Source organism: Zonotrichia leucophrys, chromosome 2 (genome assembly GCF_028769735.1).
Source record: "Zonotrichia leucophrys gambelii isolate GWCS_2022_RI chromosome 2, RI_Zleu_2.0, whole genome shotgun sequence".
NCBI lineage: Eukaryota > Metazoa > Chordata > Aves > Passeriformes > Passerellidae > Zonotrichia > Zonotrichia leucophrys.
Window position 1 is genome coordinate 48277165 of NC_088171.1, and position 21608 is coordinate 48298772.

General features: G+C 42.5%; 1 protein-coding gene across 3 annotated transcripts in view; it reads right to left on the bottom strand.

Moving 5' to 3' along the window:
- The window catches only part of AOAH (acyloxyacyl hydrolase), an 81741-nt gene that overhangs the window by 36823 nt on the left and 23310 nt on the right, over positions 1–21608 (bottom strand). For all 3 annotated transcript variants that reach the window (XM_064704896.1, XM_064704897.1, XM_064704895.1), the window contains exons 4-11: positions 17826–17886; positions 16624–16723; positions 8696–8755; positions 3330–3400; positions 1967–2027; positions 1391–1461; positions 850–898; positions 460–508 (exon numbers count right to left, since the gene is read on the bottom strand). In XM_064704896.1, the coding sequence (XP_064560966.1) occupies positions 460–508; positions 850–898; positions 1391–1461; positions 1967–2027; positions 3330–3400; positions 8696–8755; positions 16624–16723; positions 17826–17886 (522 nt within the window). The remainder of the gene's footprint in view (positions 1–459; positions 509–849; positions 899–1390; positions 1462–1966; positions 2028–3329; positions 3401–8695; positions 8756–16623; positions 16724–17825; positions 17887–21608) is intronic.

The following is a 21608-nucleotide window of genomic DNA, read 5'->3' on the forward strand; positions in this document are numbered from 1 at the left end:
CAGGCACCCACTCACATCATGGCCAGGGAGATCAGATCATGCCATCACTTCACCCCTTTAAGGCCTTATGTGGAAAAAAATGTATGTATTTATGGCAAGAGGTAAAACTGGACAAATGCAAATGTTAAGCTGCTTCCCTAATCTCAAAGCCTCTCTCTGGGTTAGTCTACAGGCACCAGAGAAGATGCAGAGCTGACATCTCAGTTAGCTGCTGTCCCCATTCTATGTATTCAATTTCATTACTGAGCTGACTTTTAAGAGGAAATTACCAGCAGCCTGTGTTTTACAAGTTTCATCTTTACCCATCCTCAAGATCAAAAAAACTCAGTAACTTTGCTCTTCTCATGATGTTATAAAGTCTATTGTCTTTCCCTAGTCTTGTGAATGTGCAAATATTGAAATATTTATAAAATTAATACATAAGGCACATGGTTTATTGTATTGACTCTAATGATTTACCTTTGCAGAACTTCTCCTCATAGGGAATTCCATCTTTTGGATCCACACCCTATTGGAGAAGAGAAAGGGTAGATTAGATAACAGTACCTATCTAGCACCTGAAGAATGTCAGTGCAAAACAGGGGCTGAGAATTTAGTTATTCTTGAATGTTTGCCTGCAGGAGGCACTGCATCATAATAATGAGGCAGTGACATTATTTTAATGAGTATATGTACGTTTTAAATAATCATATAAGCTATAATTTAAATAATCATAAGCATCAATAAACAAACTGAATATCAGCTAATAAAACCAGAATAAATAAAAAAGGAACACTTCTCAACTAAATCAAAGACTAAAAAGGACAAAAGAGAAGCAGCAAATAGGAAGGTACGACTTCATTTACTTACCCATATGCCATTGCAGTTAGAGTCACTTTTTGCATCCCAATTATCAGGACTAAAATGGAGAAACAAAAGGATAAGAAATGACACAAAAAAGAATTGGGAAATCAGATCCCCAGATGCCATTTTCCACCAAAATTAAAAAGGAATTAGAAATTCCTTTCTGCATGGAAGGGTGAGGTTTTTTCCTCTTTGGATCTAGGAGAGGCAATTTTTCCTAGCAAAAAGCAAACGCAAAATGCAATATTAATTTAAAGTTAATACTGAAAGTTGCTGAATTAAACTTATCCTTTTAGTCAATGTCATGGTTTCCCTTCCCATCTCTGGTCTGTCTGACCAATTTTAGCTGCAGGTGCTTTAGAGAAAGGAAAGAAATTTACACCGCCCCTGCAAATGAGTCTCATCCTGATCATCCCCTCCCTCACAGCAAAGTCAAGCAACAAGCAGTGATGTGCTAGTCTAAGAGTATGGTCACAACAAAATCTGGAGCCCATTCTTCTCGAAGCCACAGTTAATAAGAAGCCTTTAAGGTAATTAAAATGTTTACCGCCTGCCGGGGTACACGGTTGTGTTTTTGTCGTTGCAGTCTCTGCCTCTCCAGTGATAGCCCCTCAGCGTCTAAAGGCCAGGAGAAACACACACACAGGACAGCCATTATTGCTCTCGCACTTTTAATTTAAAATATCTAAAATGAGAATCTAACTCAAGGTGTAGGAATAAAACCCAGTAAACAGGTTGTATTCCAGAGTCCCTTTGCTAAGCTTTAATAAGTGACACCTAGCATGCTTTAGTGCAGAAATAAGACAAGTTGGCAATTTATTTTTTGTTTAATATGACTTTACTTCACCTCTTATTAATTCAGTAAACAACCACTCAGCAGCAGAGCAATTTGCTTCTGCAGGGAGCACAGCTTTATGTGTGCATTTCCCCAGGTGGCACACATGAATGATTGCTTTTTCATCCAGGAAAAAACTCAACATTTTATGACAAGAAAACCTTCCATTCATTTTATTCCTATTCCTATTTTCACATGAATGGATAAGGCTTTGCAGAAAGTAGGAGGAATCCCAGAGACATCCTCATTATCAAGGGATTACTGTACCAAAGGAAAAGCTTTGCTTACTGGGAAGGTGCTAAATTTATCTCCATCAAAATCTTCAAAAGGCAGTTTATTTCTTAGAACACTGTAAAAAACAAAAACAACCCCCATAGTGTTAACATATGGAAGGGAATCTATTAAGAAAGTAAAAAACACAGTGAAGTGTACAGAACAGATAATAACTGGCTTGATATTCACTGCTCTATATTCAGTTGTGCCTCTGTGCTTGTACTTCAGCAAAGTGATCCTGCCCAAAAGAGCAAATTCTGTATTTCAATGTCCACTGACTGAGCTCTGGAGGTGAGGCTGATGGACTCCTGCATGGCTTCAATGTCAAACCTGCAGTCTCTAAAACAAACTAGGACAACAAAACTGTGGTAAAATTTAGGGGGGTTTTGGTTGGTTGGTTTTGTTTTGTTATTTTTTTCTTCTTTTTTTTAGTTTACAGAAAAAGGAAAGTAAAAAAACAAATATGGTGAGGGAGACAGAGTGCATGAGGGAGAGATCAGAAAATCTGAGTTGAATATATGCAATCCAACATATAATATAAAATTTCATTCCCTTCAACGGTCTGAACTCACAGGGCTCAAACTCAGCCTATGTATCCTGACTAATGTTTCAAAAGACACTTGCAAGATTTTTCATGTCAATCAACCCATTCCAAATAAACTCCTGATATTTGCAGTTTCAGTTAAATGAGCAGAAATAAGTGAGCAAGTTAGTCTTGGCAGTTGAATCAGTCAAATATACAGCTGATAATCCTGATTTATTCTTAGACCTGCTCGAGTATTCCACCAAGTCATTGGAGTACATCGACAAATACACTTTATGAGTAATTGCCCAGCTCATGTCCCTGGCCTTTCTTAGAAACTGGCTCAAAGTCAGCACTGTCATGAGTTGTTTTTCCTGGATGCCATCCACCTGAATTTCTTAAACACCTTGGGATCGTTCTATGCTTCACAACTGACATTAAATTTGGGTTCCTCACAGAGTCATGCAGGTGCTGGTGGCCTTCCTGCACTGAGACACGGGCACCACAGCTGAGTGAACAAATTAAGTGAAGAAGTTTCTTGGGCTCAGAAAATCTCAGTAGAAGGGTGGCTTCCTGTTGGAGATGTCACATCTGTGAGAGTGTCACATATTTGAGCTCTGGGACATGCTAAAATTGAGCAAATGGTTTAAGCACTAAACCAACCACAAGGATCCCTGTGAAGAATATTACTTACCTGAACTCTGTGCAGGCTCCTTCTGTACTACCTAGACAGTGGTTTTATAAAGGAAACCAACACAAGTAAATATGGGAAGCTTTGTTAGCTAAGGATGACTTATGAAAGAAGCAAATTTACCATGTTCTGTTTCTGGTTAAGGACTGAAAATGTATACTTACAATTTAATCTTCTCACAGAGGTTGGCCAGAAGAGGAAATGCACACACACTTGAGAACCCCATGAAGCTTTTCTGGAGAGGAAGAAAAATAAAAGTAGATGGATGCATTAGTTCACAGAGGTGGTGTAGCTCGGGATATTCAGTGTCAGTAAATTACAGAGCTAAACCATGTATTTTCTGCCTAGAAACATCGAAAAACTCCAATGATGCCAATAAGGATGCTACATGCCAGAGGATTTAGATCCGACACAGCAGTCAAGGATTAAGGCTGAGCATTTACAGACCAGCAATTCTTGCTTTCAAAGATGTGTAAAACTCAAAAAGGAAAGAAAAAGTTCTGGTCTTCTCTCTGTCTTCTCTTATGTAACCAATTTCTTTTTCATTCTTTGTAAAAATTACTGTTCTCATGTTTGGTAAATGTGGTGACACCTGACACAGGGCAAAACTAGTGAAAGCCCACACACGAGTCTGGTTTCTACATGCCAAAGGCCAGGGACAACTCTAAGAAGAGGAGAAATGAGAGGATCCAGACTGTGTATAGACTACCCTTGATTTGTTTAAATGAGATGTTTACCTGGAAATCCAGATTTTATCTTGGCCAAACCTGTAAGTTGTAAAAGACAGCTGCTGCTAGAAAAACTCCTTCAACATTAGTAGCCCATATCCTTGGGCCAATCCAGTTGATGTTCCAGGTAGCCAGGAAGCTTCAGAAGCTGAAGGAGACCTTCCTAATGAATTGTGTTGCATGGGCAATTAATCCCACAAACACACTACTGTTGTGGCTTTACTGTAAGTTCAGCTGGTCTTGAAACACTGAGGGTGCCCAAGTGTTTCAGAGGGCTCATTCGTGCACAGCCCAGTTCTCTGCATTCACTGAGGCTACATTTACCATGTAAATATGAAGCAGATGAGCAGATGGGCATACTCATAACTTTATGCAAAGAAGGGTAATTGTTTATACAGACACAGCACTTGAAAGCTCTGTCCTTGGACCAGCTGCCTTCTGTTACATACTTTATATACACAGAAAAAAGAAAGAGTAAGATAGTCCTCAACCTAATGATAATTCAACCCATGCCCATCATGAAACAGAAGGTAAAGCTTGGGTGCAGCAGGCTTGGAGTCCAGTGGAAGGTTATTACACACTACGTGGGTCTATAACCCCAGTGTATACAGCTCTGAGTGACAAAGGAGAACTTTGAGGCAGCACAGCAAGGCAGTGAGGCCAAGGAGCATAGGGCATTGCCTTGCAGCTCCAGGGAAGGTGTTTGCTTGGACAGGTAACAAGAGGCTATGGAAATATGGGTCTCATGCTGCCCAGAGCAGGAGGTCAGGCACAGAAATACGCCACAGCCAGGATCTCAGGGTGGAGAGGAGAACTGGGCTTGTGGAGAGGAGACAGAGCCCCTAGTACAAAGGCTGCAGCCAACATTTATGCTGGTGGCTGAAGTGATCATGCAGCAAGGTGAAGATGAAAAAGAGTGGTACCTTTTTTAGGTACCACTGAAAAGGAGGAGGAGGAGGAGAGATCTGCAGTGGAGCTGGAGCTGTAACGGTGTACTTTCTGAAGAAGGCAAAAGAGAAATCAAGTAGAAAAGAAAAAGGAAGGTCAAGGAGACAAGAAACCTGAAAAAAAGCCACCAATTAACTTTCTTCAATTCTGTCCAACACACTCAAATGACAAAGCTTTAGTCACACCAGCTTGGAGGGGGTTGAGGTGCTGGTGGATTGAAAGGAGAAACTAGAACACAATCACAGAAGAAATGGGGAAAAAATCCAAAAGCAGCCAAGGAAGTTGGGCCTTTCCTTAGGCTGAAAGGCCAACCTGGTCCCACTGCTGCACCTCCAGTTGCCCTGGAGGGTATTGCTGCCTTAGGGCTGTGTCCTGCAGCATGGCTGGGACACAGGCTTCCTTTTAGTTCTGAGTGTATGGTCAGGTGGGGAGTGAGCATGAAATGAGTGGTGCACAGACAGGATGCCAGCTTTTCTCAAAGAGATTTGCAAACTTATGTACACTTCCTGGAAAGAGGAAAGAAATCACTTGCCCCCTCCTTCATTCAGGATTAATCCTGCCAACAGAAGCACCAGAGACTCTTTAAGCCTTCCATCAGGCTAAGATTTGCAGGGTCTTCATCTGAGCTGTCAGCTTTTCACTTCAGCTTAAGCCACGGTATGCAAAGCCTTTGAAGTTAAGGCACCTGGAGTCAAAACTGCACCAGAAAGACAAACTACAGGGCTTGCAAAAAATAAGTACATAAGTAAAACCTCCTTTTATTCTGCTCACAGGCTGTGCTGAAAGTTTACCCTTTGCTGTAAACAGAATAAAATCTTTCCTGTCTTTTTCTCAGCTAGTCTTTTGAAAATTCCTGCTGACTGGCTCTCTGTTGATTTCAAAGGAAGGTTACCCTGCAGTGCCAAAGACTGCTCAGCTTTGGTAGGAGGGGATGCTGATGATAACCTGGCAATGTTGTGGCTGAGGACCAGCTGCAGCAGCATTCCAAAGCCTCCACAGCCTCTGTATTCCCACAGCAGGCGGGACAGTGAGATCTGGAGGCAATACTTTAGCTCTGCTTGGCATTGTGCAGGAGAGCGGCTCATCTGATCTTTGAGGCTGTCTTGGGCTACTCTCAAAAGGCAAGGAATACAGGTATAAAAAAGGAGGGAATCTTTGTGTGAACAGGCACTATTGGGTCCTTCCCAGCAGAGACAGGCTACAGCATGAGTTGTTGACAGAAGATGGGATACATGCCCCTGTGTAACATGGGTGAGTGGGCAGGAGATCAGCTTATGTCCTTCTCTGCCTGTCAGCTCGCTCTGGGCTCCCTCCATGGCTTCCCACTTGTCCCACTGCCAGGCTGTGACGTGCAGGGACCTCGCAGTCATGACAGACTGTACAAATTGTGCCTGCTCTCCTGAAATGCCACAACTCTAATCACCATTCTTTCATTGCTATTGCTCAAAGATGCCCCTTAGTATCTTCTCCACCCACAAGAAGAGTTAATGCTAGAGGTGCTCACAGTGATTGATTACACTAATATCCTATTCATTGCCTATTAACATTCCCTAATGACATTTCTGTAATTATTTTAATTGGTTTTACTAAAAAGAATAACAATGAGCCCCTAATGCTTGTTGGTGTTTGGTTTAAGCCAGTGCCTTACAGATAGCTCACTCCTTTTAATGAATCAAGACATTTATTTAAATTTTTTGGTGTTTAGCTGCTTTCACTGCATCTCTACATCTGCTGATTACCTTTTCTTTTTTCCAAACTCATAATGATCCTAAGAAATTCCAAGCAAATGTGAAATCCTGGGATCCAGATGGATTTCCTGTTCTCATTACAACAGCCATCATCACATCTCTTTTTTTGTGCGCAGTCACACACAGCTGCCATGCCAAGATGGGGACAGTTAACTTGCAAAAATTTCTTCAGAAGGCTTTCCCCAAACATACAATGAAGCAAAAGCAACAAAAAGAGCAGATATGGGAAGAATTAACAGATCTAATTTGACTTTTTTGGTCTAACATGAGCCAGAGCATAAAAGAGTCCAGATGAATGTCTTTCTTTCTTCACTGATGTTTATGCAGGGATGTCCTACCACAGCTGGGATGTTTCTGGTTCCTCACCCACACACTCAGCCAGGTAATCTTCTCCCCAGGCAATGAGAGCTCCTCAGCTCTCACTAAGGTGTATCTGCCTGTGCAGGTAGGATCATGATTTGGGAGCCTTGAGACTGTGCAGGTGGTTTCCTTACTCTTTCATCACCTGCTGCTGCTCTGGGATACATGGCTTATGCAAGCATGATTCACACTGTGCTCCCTCCTAGAGATTCTCTTTTGTGTTTCTTACTGCATTGTTTTTCTGGATCTGAAAATAACTTCAGTCTGGGTGAACGGGAAATTGCAAGCTGAAGTAATGCCCCTAGAAATGTTATTTTCTATTTTCCAGGTTGAAAATAAGTTTCAGCCAGGGCCATTACAGGAAAACCTCTAGGAATAACTGCAGGTGAGGCCCCAGCAAGCATATGATATGTGTTTTAATTTGAGCTGACCTTGCATTGTGCAGGAGGTTTGGAAATACATTGATACCCAACTATGACCTTTCTGCTTGCAGTCTGTTTGTCCTTCCTGCTGGCAAATGGGCAGCTAGGAGCAGAAAGGGGCCCAGGGCCAATGGAGATTGAGAGAGGTATAGGGGCATTGAGCAGTTTTGAGTATATGTGAGAGTAAAGGCAAAATAGAAGTGCCTATTGCACCCAAAGATTGGTGCCAACCATGCCACCCTGCCCAGGACAGCCTGAAAGGATGTGGCATGCCCATCCCAAGGAAGTGGGATGTGGCTGGCCATGTGAGGGACTCAGTCCAATATGCCAAGGGTACAGCACATGCAAGGAAGCAGAGGAATTGTGTCCCACAGGGCAGCACTGCCCTGCCAGTCCCTCTCCAGCCCCGTGCCAGCTCAGAGAGGATGCTCTGCTTGACTCAGAGCATCTTGTTACAGGTGTTAACCTGGGGACTTGCTCCAGGGAGAGAAGAATAAAAATTTCATGCAATTTGAGCAGAAATTTCAGGCCATCAGTAGCACAGCACTGAAAAGGAAGGGAAATGAGTAAGAGATCCTGCTGGTTGCTGTTCTGCGGGAGCTGAGGCCAGTCTCTCCAGTGCTTTGTTTATTTCCCTGGTTTGGTAATTTGGCAACTGCCCAAAGGCTAATTAGGCACCCCAATTTTCACTTTTGTGACTAGCATCACAGTAAGGATTCAGGAATAAGCAATATAAATAATTTCTTCACAAACACTTAAAGCATTTCCTCTGCATTAAATGACTTAACTGGAAGCAAATTCAAGGGCTGAACTGACTCACCTAAGTGAACCTAGCAGAATAACAGCTGCTACTCTTCTCTGCTACCCTTTAGAGATCCTCTACAAATCTGAGAACTGTTGGAGGCAGAAAGATTTCAAATCCTATTTTTCAAATTTTAGAGGCAAAGGCAGCAACTCATAAATACAGGAAAAATACGCAGAATTTGCATTCAGTCCATTGCTTGGGCTTCAGACAGTCCCAAAGCACAGTTGCTCTGCTCTGAGGCAAGGGGTCAGTTTATGAGGCACCCACTTACACACAGCTGCAAGGTAGCTGCATATTTCATTATTTTTTTATGCTCTCCCCATCCTCTCATGTTTTTCCTTTATTTCTCCCTCTCTTTCTTCCAGGGTCACCTGATAGAGCAGATCCTGTATCAAGTAGGAGTGAGTCAGCATCCAATTCAATGCTAATCAGGAGGATTCACAGACAAAACAAACACGGACTCACTCCTGATAAAATGCCAGTACAGAGTAAAACACCTTAATGCCATCGATTTCTTACCAAGTCCTTGGAAGTTTTCATAATTCTTTTTGCTTTTCTTATTGCAACACTCAGTCCCACCTAGGAGAACAAGAACAAAATGAAAAACAACCACATCAGCCTCACAGTATCCCATCAACTTTCCCCCCCATTTCCTACCATTTTTTTCTATTTTAATATCAGTCACAGCACAGAAATGATGTATGAGTCCACAAACTCCTCATCAGTTACTTTTTATTGGACTAACAATCAATTATCCAGTCACCTTCTATGAAACTCCAGTAGCAAGAGTTCATTTATTTTGCTCCAGGGCATCATTTATTTCCCAAGGAAAAGTCCAGATCAGCTGAAGAGCTGAAATTCATATCCTGACTGCACTGCGTGAGCTGCAGAGGACATACTTCTCTAGCAACCCCTCCTGAAGGAAAACTCATCCATTAAAAGGCTAAAAGAGCGTTACTCATGTAACATCAGTCTGACTTGCTGTGGGAGGGTACAGAGGAAACATTTGCTCCTGCATGGATAAGGGCTATACTCAGCTGAGGTTCATCCCGGCAGGGGAACTTGGAGTGCAGGAAGGTACAAAGCAGGGAACAGAGTTTGGAAGGAAAATCCCCTGCTTAGGATCCAGGAAGGTGAGCTTTTTATTCTGGAAATACCTGCCCTCCCTGGAGGGCAAGTTCTTGCTGACAGTGGCAAGATAGTTTTTCTGGTGGGTCCATGCCAACTTGCGCTGAAGAGGCATTTTGGGATACCCCCACATTGTGGGTACTTATACCTACATAGAAAGAAAGAGCAGGAGAACCATTCCAAGAAAAGGTCTTGGAGAGGCATCAGATTAGCCATCATAAGGCCATGGGTTACAAATAAGTTAACCATTAGTGATACACAAATAAATCCTGAAATCCCTTTGCACACAAGCTCTTTGGAGGAGCAGAGGAAATTTTGTGCAAGGGGCGCCATCCATGAGTGTGAGTGACAGCCAGGACAGCTCTGCTGGCAGCAGGAGGACACAAGTGCCATGTCTGGTACAGCAAGGTAAAATGCACCCTGATGGCTGCTTGCCATGGCCAGGAACTGCCAAAACACTGCCTTTGTCCTGCTCTCCAAGCTTTCCTCAAGGCTCTGCCGTTGCAAAAATCTCAACAAATACATCTTTGCACCCGGTGTGGTCCACAGCCCTGGGTGCTGCCTGCAGAACTGTTGGGGCATAGGCAATAAGTAGCTGCTGTTTCTGCACTGTGCCATTAAATGTTGACCTGGCCTTAAGAAATTTGTCTTGTATCACAGCACAGAAAGATCACACTGCTTCTCCTGCCACCAGGACTCCTCCCAGTCATGGAGGTGAGGGGATGCTCATGCCATCCACAATATTTAACAACTGTTTAACAACTCTGATGAACGGCACTTTCTAAATTCAGACAAATCTTTCCATAGGAAAGAAAGTTCTCACAACTCCAATTTAGGAAAAAAAAAAAAAAAAAAAAGAAGAGACTGTCAGAAGAGTCTGGTAGGGTAAGGTAACACCAGTGTGCTCCCCCCTGCTGCTCCATTTTCAATTCAGGACAGTATTCTTTTATCTCAGTGATGACAATTCCCACATTTTGTGCTGCATTTATTAGGCCACCTTTGAAAACAGCCATATCTGTGAGATATATGTGACATAACTAAGTGATGGCCTCTGTCCTCCTCCTCAGCATTCAGCATGATGAAGGCTGAAAGCACTGCCTGTTTGCTGTCTTTCAGCAGGAATAACTACTAATGTACTGCAGGCTTTGAGAATTGGCAAAAAAACCTCCAACCTTAAAATAAAAAAGGAGATAAAAATCACTTATTTTTGAAAATGTTTCAAATGGAAAAAAAATCCAGAATATCACAAACACATTAACACCTGATTTCTGCTCAAAACTGTTAGTGGGGAGAAACTGTTCTGTCTGAAAATGACCTGCTATCAGTCCCTCCTACAGCCCAGCCTAAGGACATTACTGCAAGCTAAAATCAACTGGGTCTGAGGGCTCTGAGGTAAAGTCAGCACAAGTTTATATTCATCTGGACAGAGCTACAGGAACTCAGCAAGGGAGAAAATAGGGATGCTTCAGCAAATGCTGTTATTACAGCATTTGGAAAAAAAAGAAAATGTCCCTCATGTGATGGCACCTTACTGAACAGCACCATGCCAGATTAGAATATTAAAGCAGACTTAATTTGTATTTAAAGTAATCATTGCCAGCATTTTTGTGCTGGGGATAAAATTTAGCATGTCATTATAATTGATTTAGGCAGTGATCAAAGCAAATTAATTAACCGTGATATTCAAGGGTCAAAAATTTATGGTGAACAACACAAAGGGATACGGACGAATAAGCATAAGCAGCAAGGAACATAGACTTCTAAGCTGCTGGGTTTTAATATATGTGTCACATTAATATATGTAGTTAATATATGTTTAATTCATGGTGTCTATAGTCTTCTAAAAATCAGGGTATGTCACCAATAGATGAGAGAAGTTAGCAATGAGCCAAGATATTGTTTTCTAGTTTTCTTCCCCTGGGCAAATGCTGTCCCCAAAACCAATCATGCATCTTACATTTGCCATAGTTATGTTGTACAATACCAGCTGCTGTCATTTCTGCAATAAAATTACTTGAGAGGCAGATGTGAAAAATGGCTTGAAATTGAGTATAATAGTAGGAAAATTCCCAGAGATGTAGGACTTATCAATCCTTTTCTGCTGGGCAGGGTAGGAGAGACCTTTCTTGCTCACAGCAGCAGCACATGAGAAATGCGTGCTACAGAAAGCTACAGCAATATTGCACTCAGAAAGCAGAAAACAAGGGAGGAAAAGGTTGGAATGACCTTGTGTGTAGAAAATGCTCTCCCTGAAGCACTAAAGTTGACACGTTCTCTCACTTCACAAGTTCCTTCAGCCAAGACTCCAGGTTGGACTGTGGAAGACTGGCAGCTGAAACACCCACTGGGAAGAAAATGCTCCTGGTTTTACAGCTCACCTGTAATCCCTGGCTGACACCAGCATGCAAAGTCTGCCACTGAAGGCCATACCACCTGTACAACCTCCCCTGCTGCACCTTGGCCAGCAAGGAGCCTCCTCTCTTTCCCATGGTGTGAGAGCACCACCAAGGACGGGGTTTCCTTGGCTTCAGCAGCTGATGGATGAGTCCTGGGGAGCAGCCAGCACCATCCACCCCAACTGCAGCAGCCCTGCCACCCTGTGTGCACAAGATATCCAGCCATGGATGGGACCAAGGGCAGGGTGTCACTGGGATTTAATTCACTGCCTTCTTCCAGTGTTCTCCACAGAGACCACGCGTTCCCAGTAATGATTTCTTTTTTGGCAAACAGATGTATTTCTCATCGTAAACAAATGCACGAACCAGCTCTAATTCTCTCTCATTTATCATCCTTGTTAGCCAGCTTTCTCCCAGGAGACCAGATATTTACAAAACACTCCAAGTTTCCCTTCTAACTAATTTTCATCATCCTTTAACCAAGACTAGCAAGATAGCAAAATTCTGCAAAGCTTGTCAAATAGCACAGCTAGATTTGTTCATGAGCAACGCTTCCTTGTCCTCACAATTTTGTCTGCCACCTTCCCACCCCAAATATCTCTGTGCCCGCTTGTTTTCTAGGGTCCTGAGCTTCTACATTGGCATGGCACAGCTGCATGCACCACCTTGCAAACCCCATGCCACTCTACTTCCTTTGGATTTACTTGGTGGAATGTTGGGATTGTATGATTTGGCTTTTTGGGGTTGTTTTTCAGTTGGGGTAGGGTTTATTTTATTTTCTCCCAGTGAGGAGGAGCAGAGGAAATGAAGAGAAACAAGTGAAAGAGCAGGAACTAGCACTCAAACTGTGCCTTCTGCTATTACCTATCTATAGGTAGTTTCTTCAAGGCTCAGTTCTGGCTGCAGGAGAAACTCACATTTCAGTGGATTTTACAAGTGTCCAAGAACAAAGGCTAAAAGGAAGGCATCTGGCTCCACAGGACCTAGCCTACCTCCCAGATGCTGTTTGTTTTACTGCTTGTGGTCTCAAAAGAAGGAAACAGGTCCCAGTCACGAGGTTTACTTTGGACTGGCAGCCTGCTCTTAATCAGGAATGCAGACGCACTCCCACCCTGGAGCTTGGTTCTGTCTCACCTCCAAGGAGGAAGCTCACATTTTTACTGAGAAAGATGAATGAGAGATAGCAGCAGAAGTATTTTCATTTTACTAAACCCCAAAGGGTTTCTTTTTTCCACCCAGAATTAGTTGGCTCCTACTTTGCCAAACAGCATGCTGACCACAGTAATACCCATGAGGGATGTGGCTTTGTAGAAAGTCAGTGAAAGACCTGATAGATAAGGTACACAAACCAACCTGAGTGCTTGTGGCAGTGATGCTTATTCTGGCAAGATAAAATTATAAGAGCATAAATATGTATATTTTTGCCAATGAAAAAGGACTTCCACCAAAATCCTATTGATGGAGTTTAAGACAAAATATGCAGCCAAAAGGTCTCTGAAAATGTGGAGCATAAAAGTGATGGGAAACAGAAGAGGCACCCTGAAAGGCAGAAAGATGGAGTACAAACTTTCAACACAGACTGTTTTAGTGATTGCTAGAGCACGACCACAGTGCTGAAGTCGAGCCATTATTCTGGCCCCAACAAATCAATTAAAGAATTGTCATTTAACCAAGCAGGCCAGCTGGCTTAAAACAATCTAGAGACAAGCTGAGAATAATCTCCTGCAAACCTGCTTGTTCCCAGGGCCAGAAAGGAATCTTGGTAGGCACTACATAAAATTCTTCACCCTATTTCAGGCTTTTTCATTCACTAGAGGAACATCCCTGTATTACACAAACTACTGCAGAAAGTCCTCCAGCACATGAGGTGATAAACAATTTTGGCTAAAACATCATCCAGTCATCCTAAACCAGCTATCTTGGATGCTTGTACTACTGTTAGTCTTTTGCAGTGGTGCTGCAGCCCATCTTAGGATATCTGTTGTTGATGTGGATTAAACTACAAAGTGCATTACAAAAAACTGCAAAGCATTTTACAGCAGCTTCAGACACTGTCCATTTTTCAGCCACTTTTAGCCACCTTCACTTCTGATGTGCCCCATTAGTTTGTCTCTTTACTTGAAGGAGATCCCAGTGTTGCCACCCTCATACAAAAGGGCAGGGGAGAACTTTTGGTGGCAAGAAGGGGCTCACAGGACTCATTACAAAGGGCACCTGGTTGCACGGTCATGCTGGGGATCCAGGAGCTGTAAGGGCCCCTTCCAATCTTCCCCACCAGCATCAGAGGTCTGCTCCTGAAACTGCTTCCCAGGAGAGCAGCCCACCTTGCCCAAGCCCCAGCAACAGGGGGCTGCCCTTGCCCAGGCTGGATGCCCTTCTCCTCCAGTTCCCTGCTGAGAACACTGAGCTCCATGTGAACAGAGTAATATTTTTTATTCATAATTAGAGCAAAGTCTTCCAGAATAATCACAGAGTGCTAATAGCTCCAGGCAGCTTGGCAAAAAATATAATAATTTGGGCTAATTTGTCAGAGACCAGGGAAGTATGTAGAATGATGCACGTATCATTTACACAGATTGCAGTGTCTCCCTTATGTAGACAGTTTGAAAGGCCTCTGAAGCAGGGGCTCTTCCTTCCTCAAAACACAAAGCCTCACTTAAGCAACACTGCAGAAACAGAAGAAAATAAACTAATGATGGAAAAAGCATGTTGATATTTTCCACTTTCCAAATTTTTATTTAGAGGTAATTAAAGCCTGAGCATTAAAGCCTGCCATCCAAGGACAGGCAATGCTACTTCTTTCATTCCCTTTGCCAGTACAAATATGATACTAATTCTGGGAAAATGGGCATCCAAAAGTCTAAATGAATAAGTGAAGTACCTGAAAATCAATAGAGTTGAACAGAACAGTCATTAGTATTAAAGTCTTGTTCAAACACTCGGCAGGGGACTGCGCCAACATTTGCAGACTCATAAAACTGAAGTGATCAATCAAATTACAAACTAAAGAAGCAAATGTGAGGCAAACTGCATTTTATGCACCTGTGTCTCTGATTCTATATTAATTTTTTTCACCCATAATTCATCTTTACTCAGTCTGACTAGTCACAGAGTTACTGTGGGCAATTTATCAACCACTTGAGCATGAATTCCAAGCATGCTCTTGCTCTTCTCCTCCCATCTCCTCATGCTCTCTCAGGGCACAAGGAGAGGCAAAAGGAAGGGCACAGTCAGTGTAAAATAATTGGTTTTGTGGTAGAGTCCCCTTATTCCTGTTGAGAAACAAATACCTTGGCAGAAAGGGATTTAACTACCACTTGGAAGGGAAGAGGGTTTGCTTGAGCTGCTTACTCAGAGGGACAGTCTCCAGCCCATGCAAAAAAGAGTCCCAATTTTGTTTAAAAAAAATAAACCAAAGCTCCACCACATTCAGCTGTTTTCCTCATGGACAGTGCACTCACTGAAGTGGTTGCTGGAAGTGGAAGGAGACAACACCATGGTCCTACCCTGTTCTGAGAGATGGGTAAGAGCTCACAAAGATGTGACATCAACCCCATGAGTGGCATCCTTTCCCTTCTGTCTGATCAGCCTAGCATTTTAACACAGGTGTTTTGATTTCTTCTCAGGAGCCCCTTTGATTTATACAGCCATATCTCGCCAGGCTCCATAGCCTAACTCACTGTGCAGCCATGGTGAGCCCATCCCTCTCTTTCAGTGCAGTTCATTGCCTGCATTCTCTTTCACCTCAAGAGGCACCTTGCACTTCTGACCCTCAGCTCAGGATGGGGGATTTCTGATGGCACCTGTTTGATGAAGTTTGGGCAATATTCTGGTTGGGTTGAGTCAGTGTGGGCCATCTCTGCTGTTTGCACTCATCTTCTTTCACCTCTGTGTGTAGCACACCCATAGATCTCTATGTTGACATATTGTGGAGCATAGACTCACACCTGCTATAAACCAAATATTACTCTCATTCTTGGAAGGTAAGCGTTTCCCCAGACCTTAATATTGGCAGAACTAAATCCATCTTGGAGGTGAACCGCAGATCATTGAAGCCCATAAAAAGATTGCTTGATTTCAGGGACTGCTGGACTAGACCCTGTGTGAAACACCTCATGCAGTTAGAAACTCAACCAGATGAAAGGGAAAAAGATTTCCAAAAATAGGTGCTGAAATGAATGGCTTGCTTTTCAGCACCACCAAACAACCCCCATCACTCACAGGTTTGAGTGTGACTGGAGGAGTGTGATGGCTGGGATGGAAAAAATTACTCACAACCAAAAAAATCCCAAAACAAACAGCACATGTTTAGACACCTATGCAGACATGTACATGTGCAAGTATAGCAAAGGTCTGGGACATGCAATCAAGGATGTGCAAATGTTGTAGCAAGTAACTGTACATCAAAGAAGTGGTGGTAATTAAATATGATTTCAGCCTGTGGGGAAAAGATAATGCGCATTAGCCTAAACCTCCTGCACTGCAGACTAATCCAAGTCAAACTGCCCTGCATTTACAGCAGGTAACTTGTGCCCACCCAGGCTGTCCTGGCAGATCAGGCAATGTGGGGATCACTTGTTGTGCTGTGGTAATGTGGTGGCACAGATGAACCTCAGCTGAGTATATGCTTTGGGTTATTGTATTGCTTAACAATAAAGTCCCTACTCTTCCTCCCTGATCCAGACTGGTACAGGAGAATTTGGCCCTGTGACTGCCACACACCCGCAACCCAGTGGATGATGGTCCACCCAGCTAATGTGTGTTATGCACTTTTGTTCAAACAGATGTTTTTTAGAAATGTCCATGCTCTAAATGTTTATTTCCTAGACAATGCATGTGCAGTGGAAGCCTTCAAACTGCTCAATTCCAGCTTAAAACACATCCCACAATCAGTAGTTTTAAGAAAAGTTGGAAACAACTCACCTTTGGAGGAGAGTAGAGATGACAAAGTGGTTGTCCTGGATCCTGTTTACACAGCCTCAAGGAATGGCAAACCACATCAGCATTCATTTCCTTGTCTATGCTAAATGAAATGGTGCATAAACAAAGACTATTATGTTTTTCTGGGCTCTTGAAAGTGGAAGCTATTTCCACGGGAAGCTAAATCTTCCCAACACACCACACAATAATCTCAGCTCACTTCACCGTGGCCCATAACCGCTGCTCAGTACAGTGCTGGGTTCTAATGATTTTCTGCCACGACATCCTACTCAGCATTTAAAACTGGAATCCAGGATGATGGAAAAGGACTGTGCTCTACATGCAGCACCTGAATCAAATGCATTATAACTATTCTAGTTTTTTAATCAATCATAAGCCTGACAAATATTTAAAGGTTAAAGTTAATGCATATGCAATTTGGCACATATGAAAGTTCAATCATTAACTCAACAACATAACCAGAAATCCTCCAAAGATCCTTAACCTTTAATCACCAAGCACGAGTGCTAGGACTGTTTCTTCCTTTTTGGGACACACCTCTGGGCTAATTAGGAATTAAATTAAAATGTTTGATTACAGCATTTCTTAGTCCTGTAAGCACTTTGCAGTCCCTTGGTTAGTTTTAAAAACAAAAATAAAAGCCCTAGGGAAGAAGAAAGTCTAGTAAAAGCTCTGTTAATTAAACTAAGAACTTTCAAAGAGGAATAAAATGACCTACATTTTATTTTTTTAATCACTTAGATTAAATAGTAGGCTTCCCCAAGAGTGCATATCAAGGTCGGGGCTGAGAGCATGTAGGGGCTGACAATTAGAAAGCCTGATTAAAGATAGAATGGAAAGCAAGAGCCAGGCAACAACTGTGTGATTTTATAGAACCTGTCTCACACACATGGGTTATTCAAATTCCTCCCTCAGCCAAATGAGCTGAATTTCAAAAGATAATTATGTCAGGTGGGCCTGATCTGAGATTTAAATGGAATATCAAAATGGTTACCAGTGGCAGCCTGTGTTTATTCACTCAGGAATAGCTGTGCCAAATGCCAAACCAGAATCACTGTGAAGCATCTCTGCTTTAAAAATAATGTGAATTTAGGGGTGAAATCCCTCCACTTCAACCTGACAGCACATCTGTACATGTCAAGAACAAACTAAGCAAAAATCTAAGAGGACACAGCAATACTTACAGTTCAGCTATGTGTGGTCCATAAAGTTCAGCAAGCACATAACAGAAACCTTGCAGTTTTTCTAGAAAACACAATTTAAAGTTTTTTTTTTTAAAGTAATTGAACATGGTAAAACTGGTTTTGTAGCAGTCAAAATACAGAAACAGTTGGTTCATTGAGGTGAATGCTGGTTTACCTTAGGGGAAGGCATGTGAATCTCTGACCTCAGTGTAGCAACAGAGAATGGGAAAATCTGCATTTCTAATCTTACCTAAAATCCTTCTAGCTTTAGGTAAGTTGCATGATAAAGACTAAAAAGGATAACTAGCTTTTGGTAATTTTTCTGAGCATGGCATAATGGAAAAGTCAAAAGAAATTGTGCATGCCACAGCATCTTCTAAGCAAACATCTCAGTAGGTTTGGAAGAAGAAGGAAAACAAACACATAAATCAAAGTGCAGAAAGTGATATTGGGCTTGATGCTACTCCTAGAACTGCCTTGGAGCTTCTGGGGGCTTGTGGAGTTAAGAGAATATGTTTTGTGTCGAGCAGGAGTTGTGCAGGAGTAATTGCATTCAAAGAAATACCTGACACTTCTCATTTGGCTTTCTTTCACAGTCTACAGCCATGTGCCTTTTTGGGAGGCTGGCTCAGGTGCTTTCCTTAATATGTGTGAAGCATGTCATTGATAAGACAACTCATCAGAGATTCCTTTAAGGTACTGTTGTAAATAACAGGTGATCCATGGATCTGGGCAAAGACACTGAGGGAGAGTGAGGGTTTGAATACAAGCAGGGCAATGATCTGACAGCCCCACGAAGGAAAACTGCCTGTTTCTTGGCCTGAACAGACTAGAGCTGGTTAACCATGCACATATCCTGCAAAGGAGGTGCCAGGCTTGCTCCAGCTGGGGTGGTGCTGTGAAATGTCATAAGAGACAGGTTCACACAAGTGCCGTGACAACAAACTTGCAGCTCCTCAAACTCCTCAGAGTTTTCTCTTGCACCTCCATTACCCAGACAGATAACTATCTGTACCTGGCGAAGAAAGCACAGAGTATTCTCATCTTTCACTGAGAAAAGCCACAGAAACACCCAAAGCAGTCACTTCCCTCTGACTTTGGGCTGAATATTCAATTTAACCAGTGCCAGGCTGGGGGGCTGCTGCATACAGGGTGGGAAGTTCTGCTGTGTGGAGGGTACAAATCCTTGTGGCAGGGACAAGAGTCCTGCAGTCCTCTCCTGCCAGGACTGCAGCCACCCCAGCTGCCAACCTGCACCTGAGAAAGGAGGACTGGCACCAGGAAATCATAGCAGAGAATTAAGAGATTAATTTTCCCAACACCCTCCTACTCAGGGTGTTGCAGGCAGCTCCTGTAAATACAGTAGCTGATTTCTCTTATTCCATGACAGGTGTTTTATTTCAATCAAGTTATTAGCTTCATTTCTTTGCCTCCTTTGCCGCATAACTCCTCACTATTGGCTCTTTAGAAGCAATCTGCAAGTAAAAATTGGTCTCCTGACTAGAATTAGATTTTATTCTTGTTCACCTAAAATGAAAGATGTTGCAGACATCAATAACCCTGTGTTTGGCATCACTGCTGATTAGAACACTCTCTGATGAGGCTTGCCAGTGGGGTACCTGGCTCCCTAAGGTAGCCTGCAGGCAAACGTGGCTGGCTTCCCCAATACCTCCCCAGTGCATCACAGGTGGTCTCCTTATGAATTTGCCAAACCAGCTGGTTTCCACAACATTTTTGGCTCCGGAGGAGCCAGCTGGCTGCTGTAACCTCTCCTGGTGTCTGAGAAGAGAGCAGAGTTTGGCTGCCTATCAGCTCTGGGGAGCTGATATAGGCTTTGCCGGTCACACTGATTTCCTTAATGCATATAGGAAACTTAACCTGTAATTACCCCATGGTATAAAAATGATGAAGGTAAAAGGAATAGCAATAATGTTAAATTATTGTTGAGCACATGAAGTCTCCTTGGAAGATTCAGATGCCATTCAGGCTTTGGCTTTCAATAAAAAACCAAGACCAAAGCCACAGATAGCATTTACAGGACTTGCCATTGGAGCCAGGCTGCATTCATGTGTTCACAAATCTCCAGCTCTGCTAACACACACAAGGCGAGAATATTGCAGAGAGAAATCTCTGTTAGGAAGAAGCAGTGTAAGTCAGAAAAGAGGGGGAGAGAAAGAGAAAAATTATGAATAACTGTGGGTGTTCAGGGGCAAAAAAAGAGCTTAAACAAAACTAAATGCTGGAAAATTCAGAGAAAAATGTAGAGTATACTTGCTTCAGATAAAAGAGATCCCCTAAGATCCCCTAAGAACAGTCCAGAAGGTTTTTCTATATAGCTTCATAGTCCTGGAAACACAAATGCTGGCTGAGTCCCAGAGAACAAATATTTGCAAAAAGGATGCTATTATCACATTGCCATTTGCACTTGAGCTCTAAGGTGTTTGCACAGCCGTGGTCAACACAGTAGCAGAGCATGACTCAGAGGCAAAGCTGGAGGCAGAGGGTCTCAAAGCACATTTCAGGTATCAGACACCTCTGTGTCATCAAGCAGACAGTATCCAGGTAAACATACATATTTGCTAACAACACCTCTTACACTGTAAATACTGCCCCTTCCCCCAGACCTGGCCTTTCTATCTGCTCAAGAGCCTTCTTCACTCATGACTTTACTGTTCCTATTGTCACGGGTCTATTTGCCATGTTGCTTGAATCACACACATTGCAAGCATTTCCATACAAATGAGGCTGTGCTTCTGTTTTCTACACAGCCCGTGAGATTGAGTGGGACTGACAGGTACTGAAATTTTCTCTCTTTTTCTCTAAGCATTTTTTGTTCTCCAACATCACATAACTTTACAGAAGGCTTGATCCAAACCTGACTCAATTGTAATCAGAATTATAGGAGGCCCTCAAAAAACCCACTTTCTAACGTTTCTACGCCTTAGGAAAAGCCTTGCTGCCATTAATTTGTTGCTGTTATTCTTGTTATGGATTGTAGGCATGTGCATAATAATGAAATTGTCTCTGTGTGAAATGCATGACCTGCTTTAGTAGGTTTGCTCCTCACCAGCATCCAAAGCTTTTCTGCTGTTTCAAGCAGCAAGAGGAAACTGTTGATTCCTGCTGGGCTGCAGTGCTCACCTCCCAGGAGAGGATAAATCGGGTTACACTGTAGCTCCCACACAATCCATAGGATTTTTCACTTCTTTCAAGTTCAGGGTCAGGTTTTTTTTCTACTGGGTATATCCATGCATCTCAGAAGGTAACCGGATTATACAGATTCAACTAAAGGGATAATAGGATTTTATGTGTGTAAAGAATGGCAGCTGAAAAGAAATATCTTGACATGTCAGAAGAACAAGGTCCACTGAGTGAATCATGAGCACAGAGCTAGCATGTCATAATTTAAAGAAGAAAATTGTGTTTTAATAGCAGGATCAGTGCTTCTAATTGCAACTTCATGGTTATGTGCCTGTAATTTACAACACTGAGGATATGACTTATGGAATAGAAATCAGATAAGCGTCATTCTATCGATGAATGAATCCTAGCAATTAGCTCCCTGCCCCATTCTGCCTTGGGAAATCCTTCCTTGGAAAGGAGGGAATTAATATTCTACACATATCCTCTGTGAAACTGGGGTCTACAGAGCGAGATGGTTTCTCAGAGACACAATTCATGAAATCATATAAAAATGACATTTTAATGAAGAATCCTAAGCCATCTTTTTACATTAATAACATTAAAAAGATATCATGAATGTGAAATCTAGCTACTTAAATA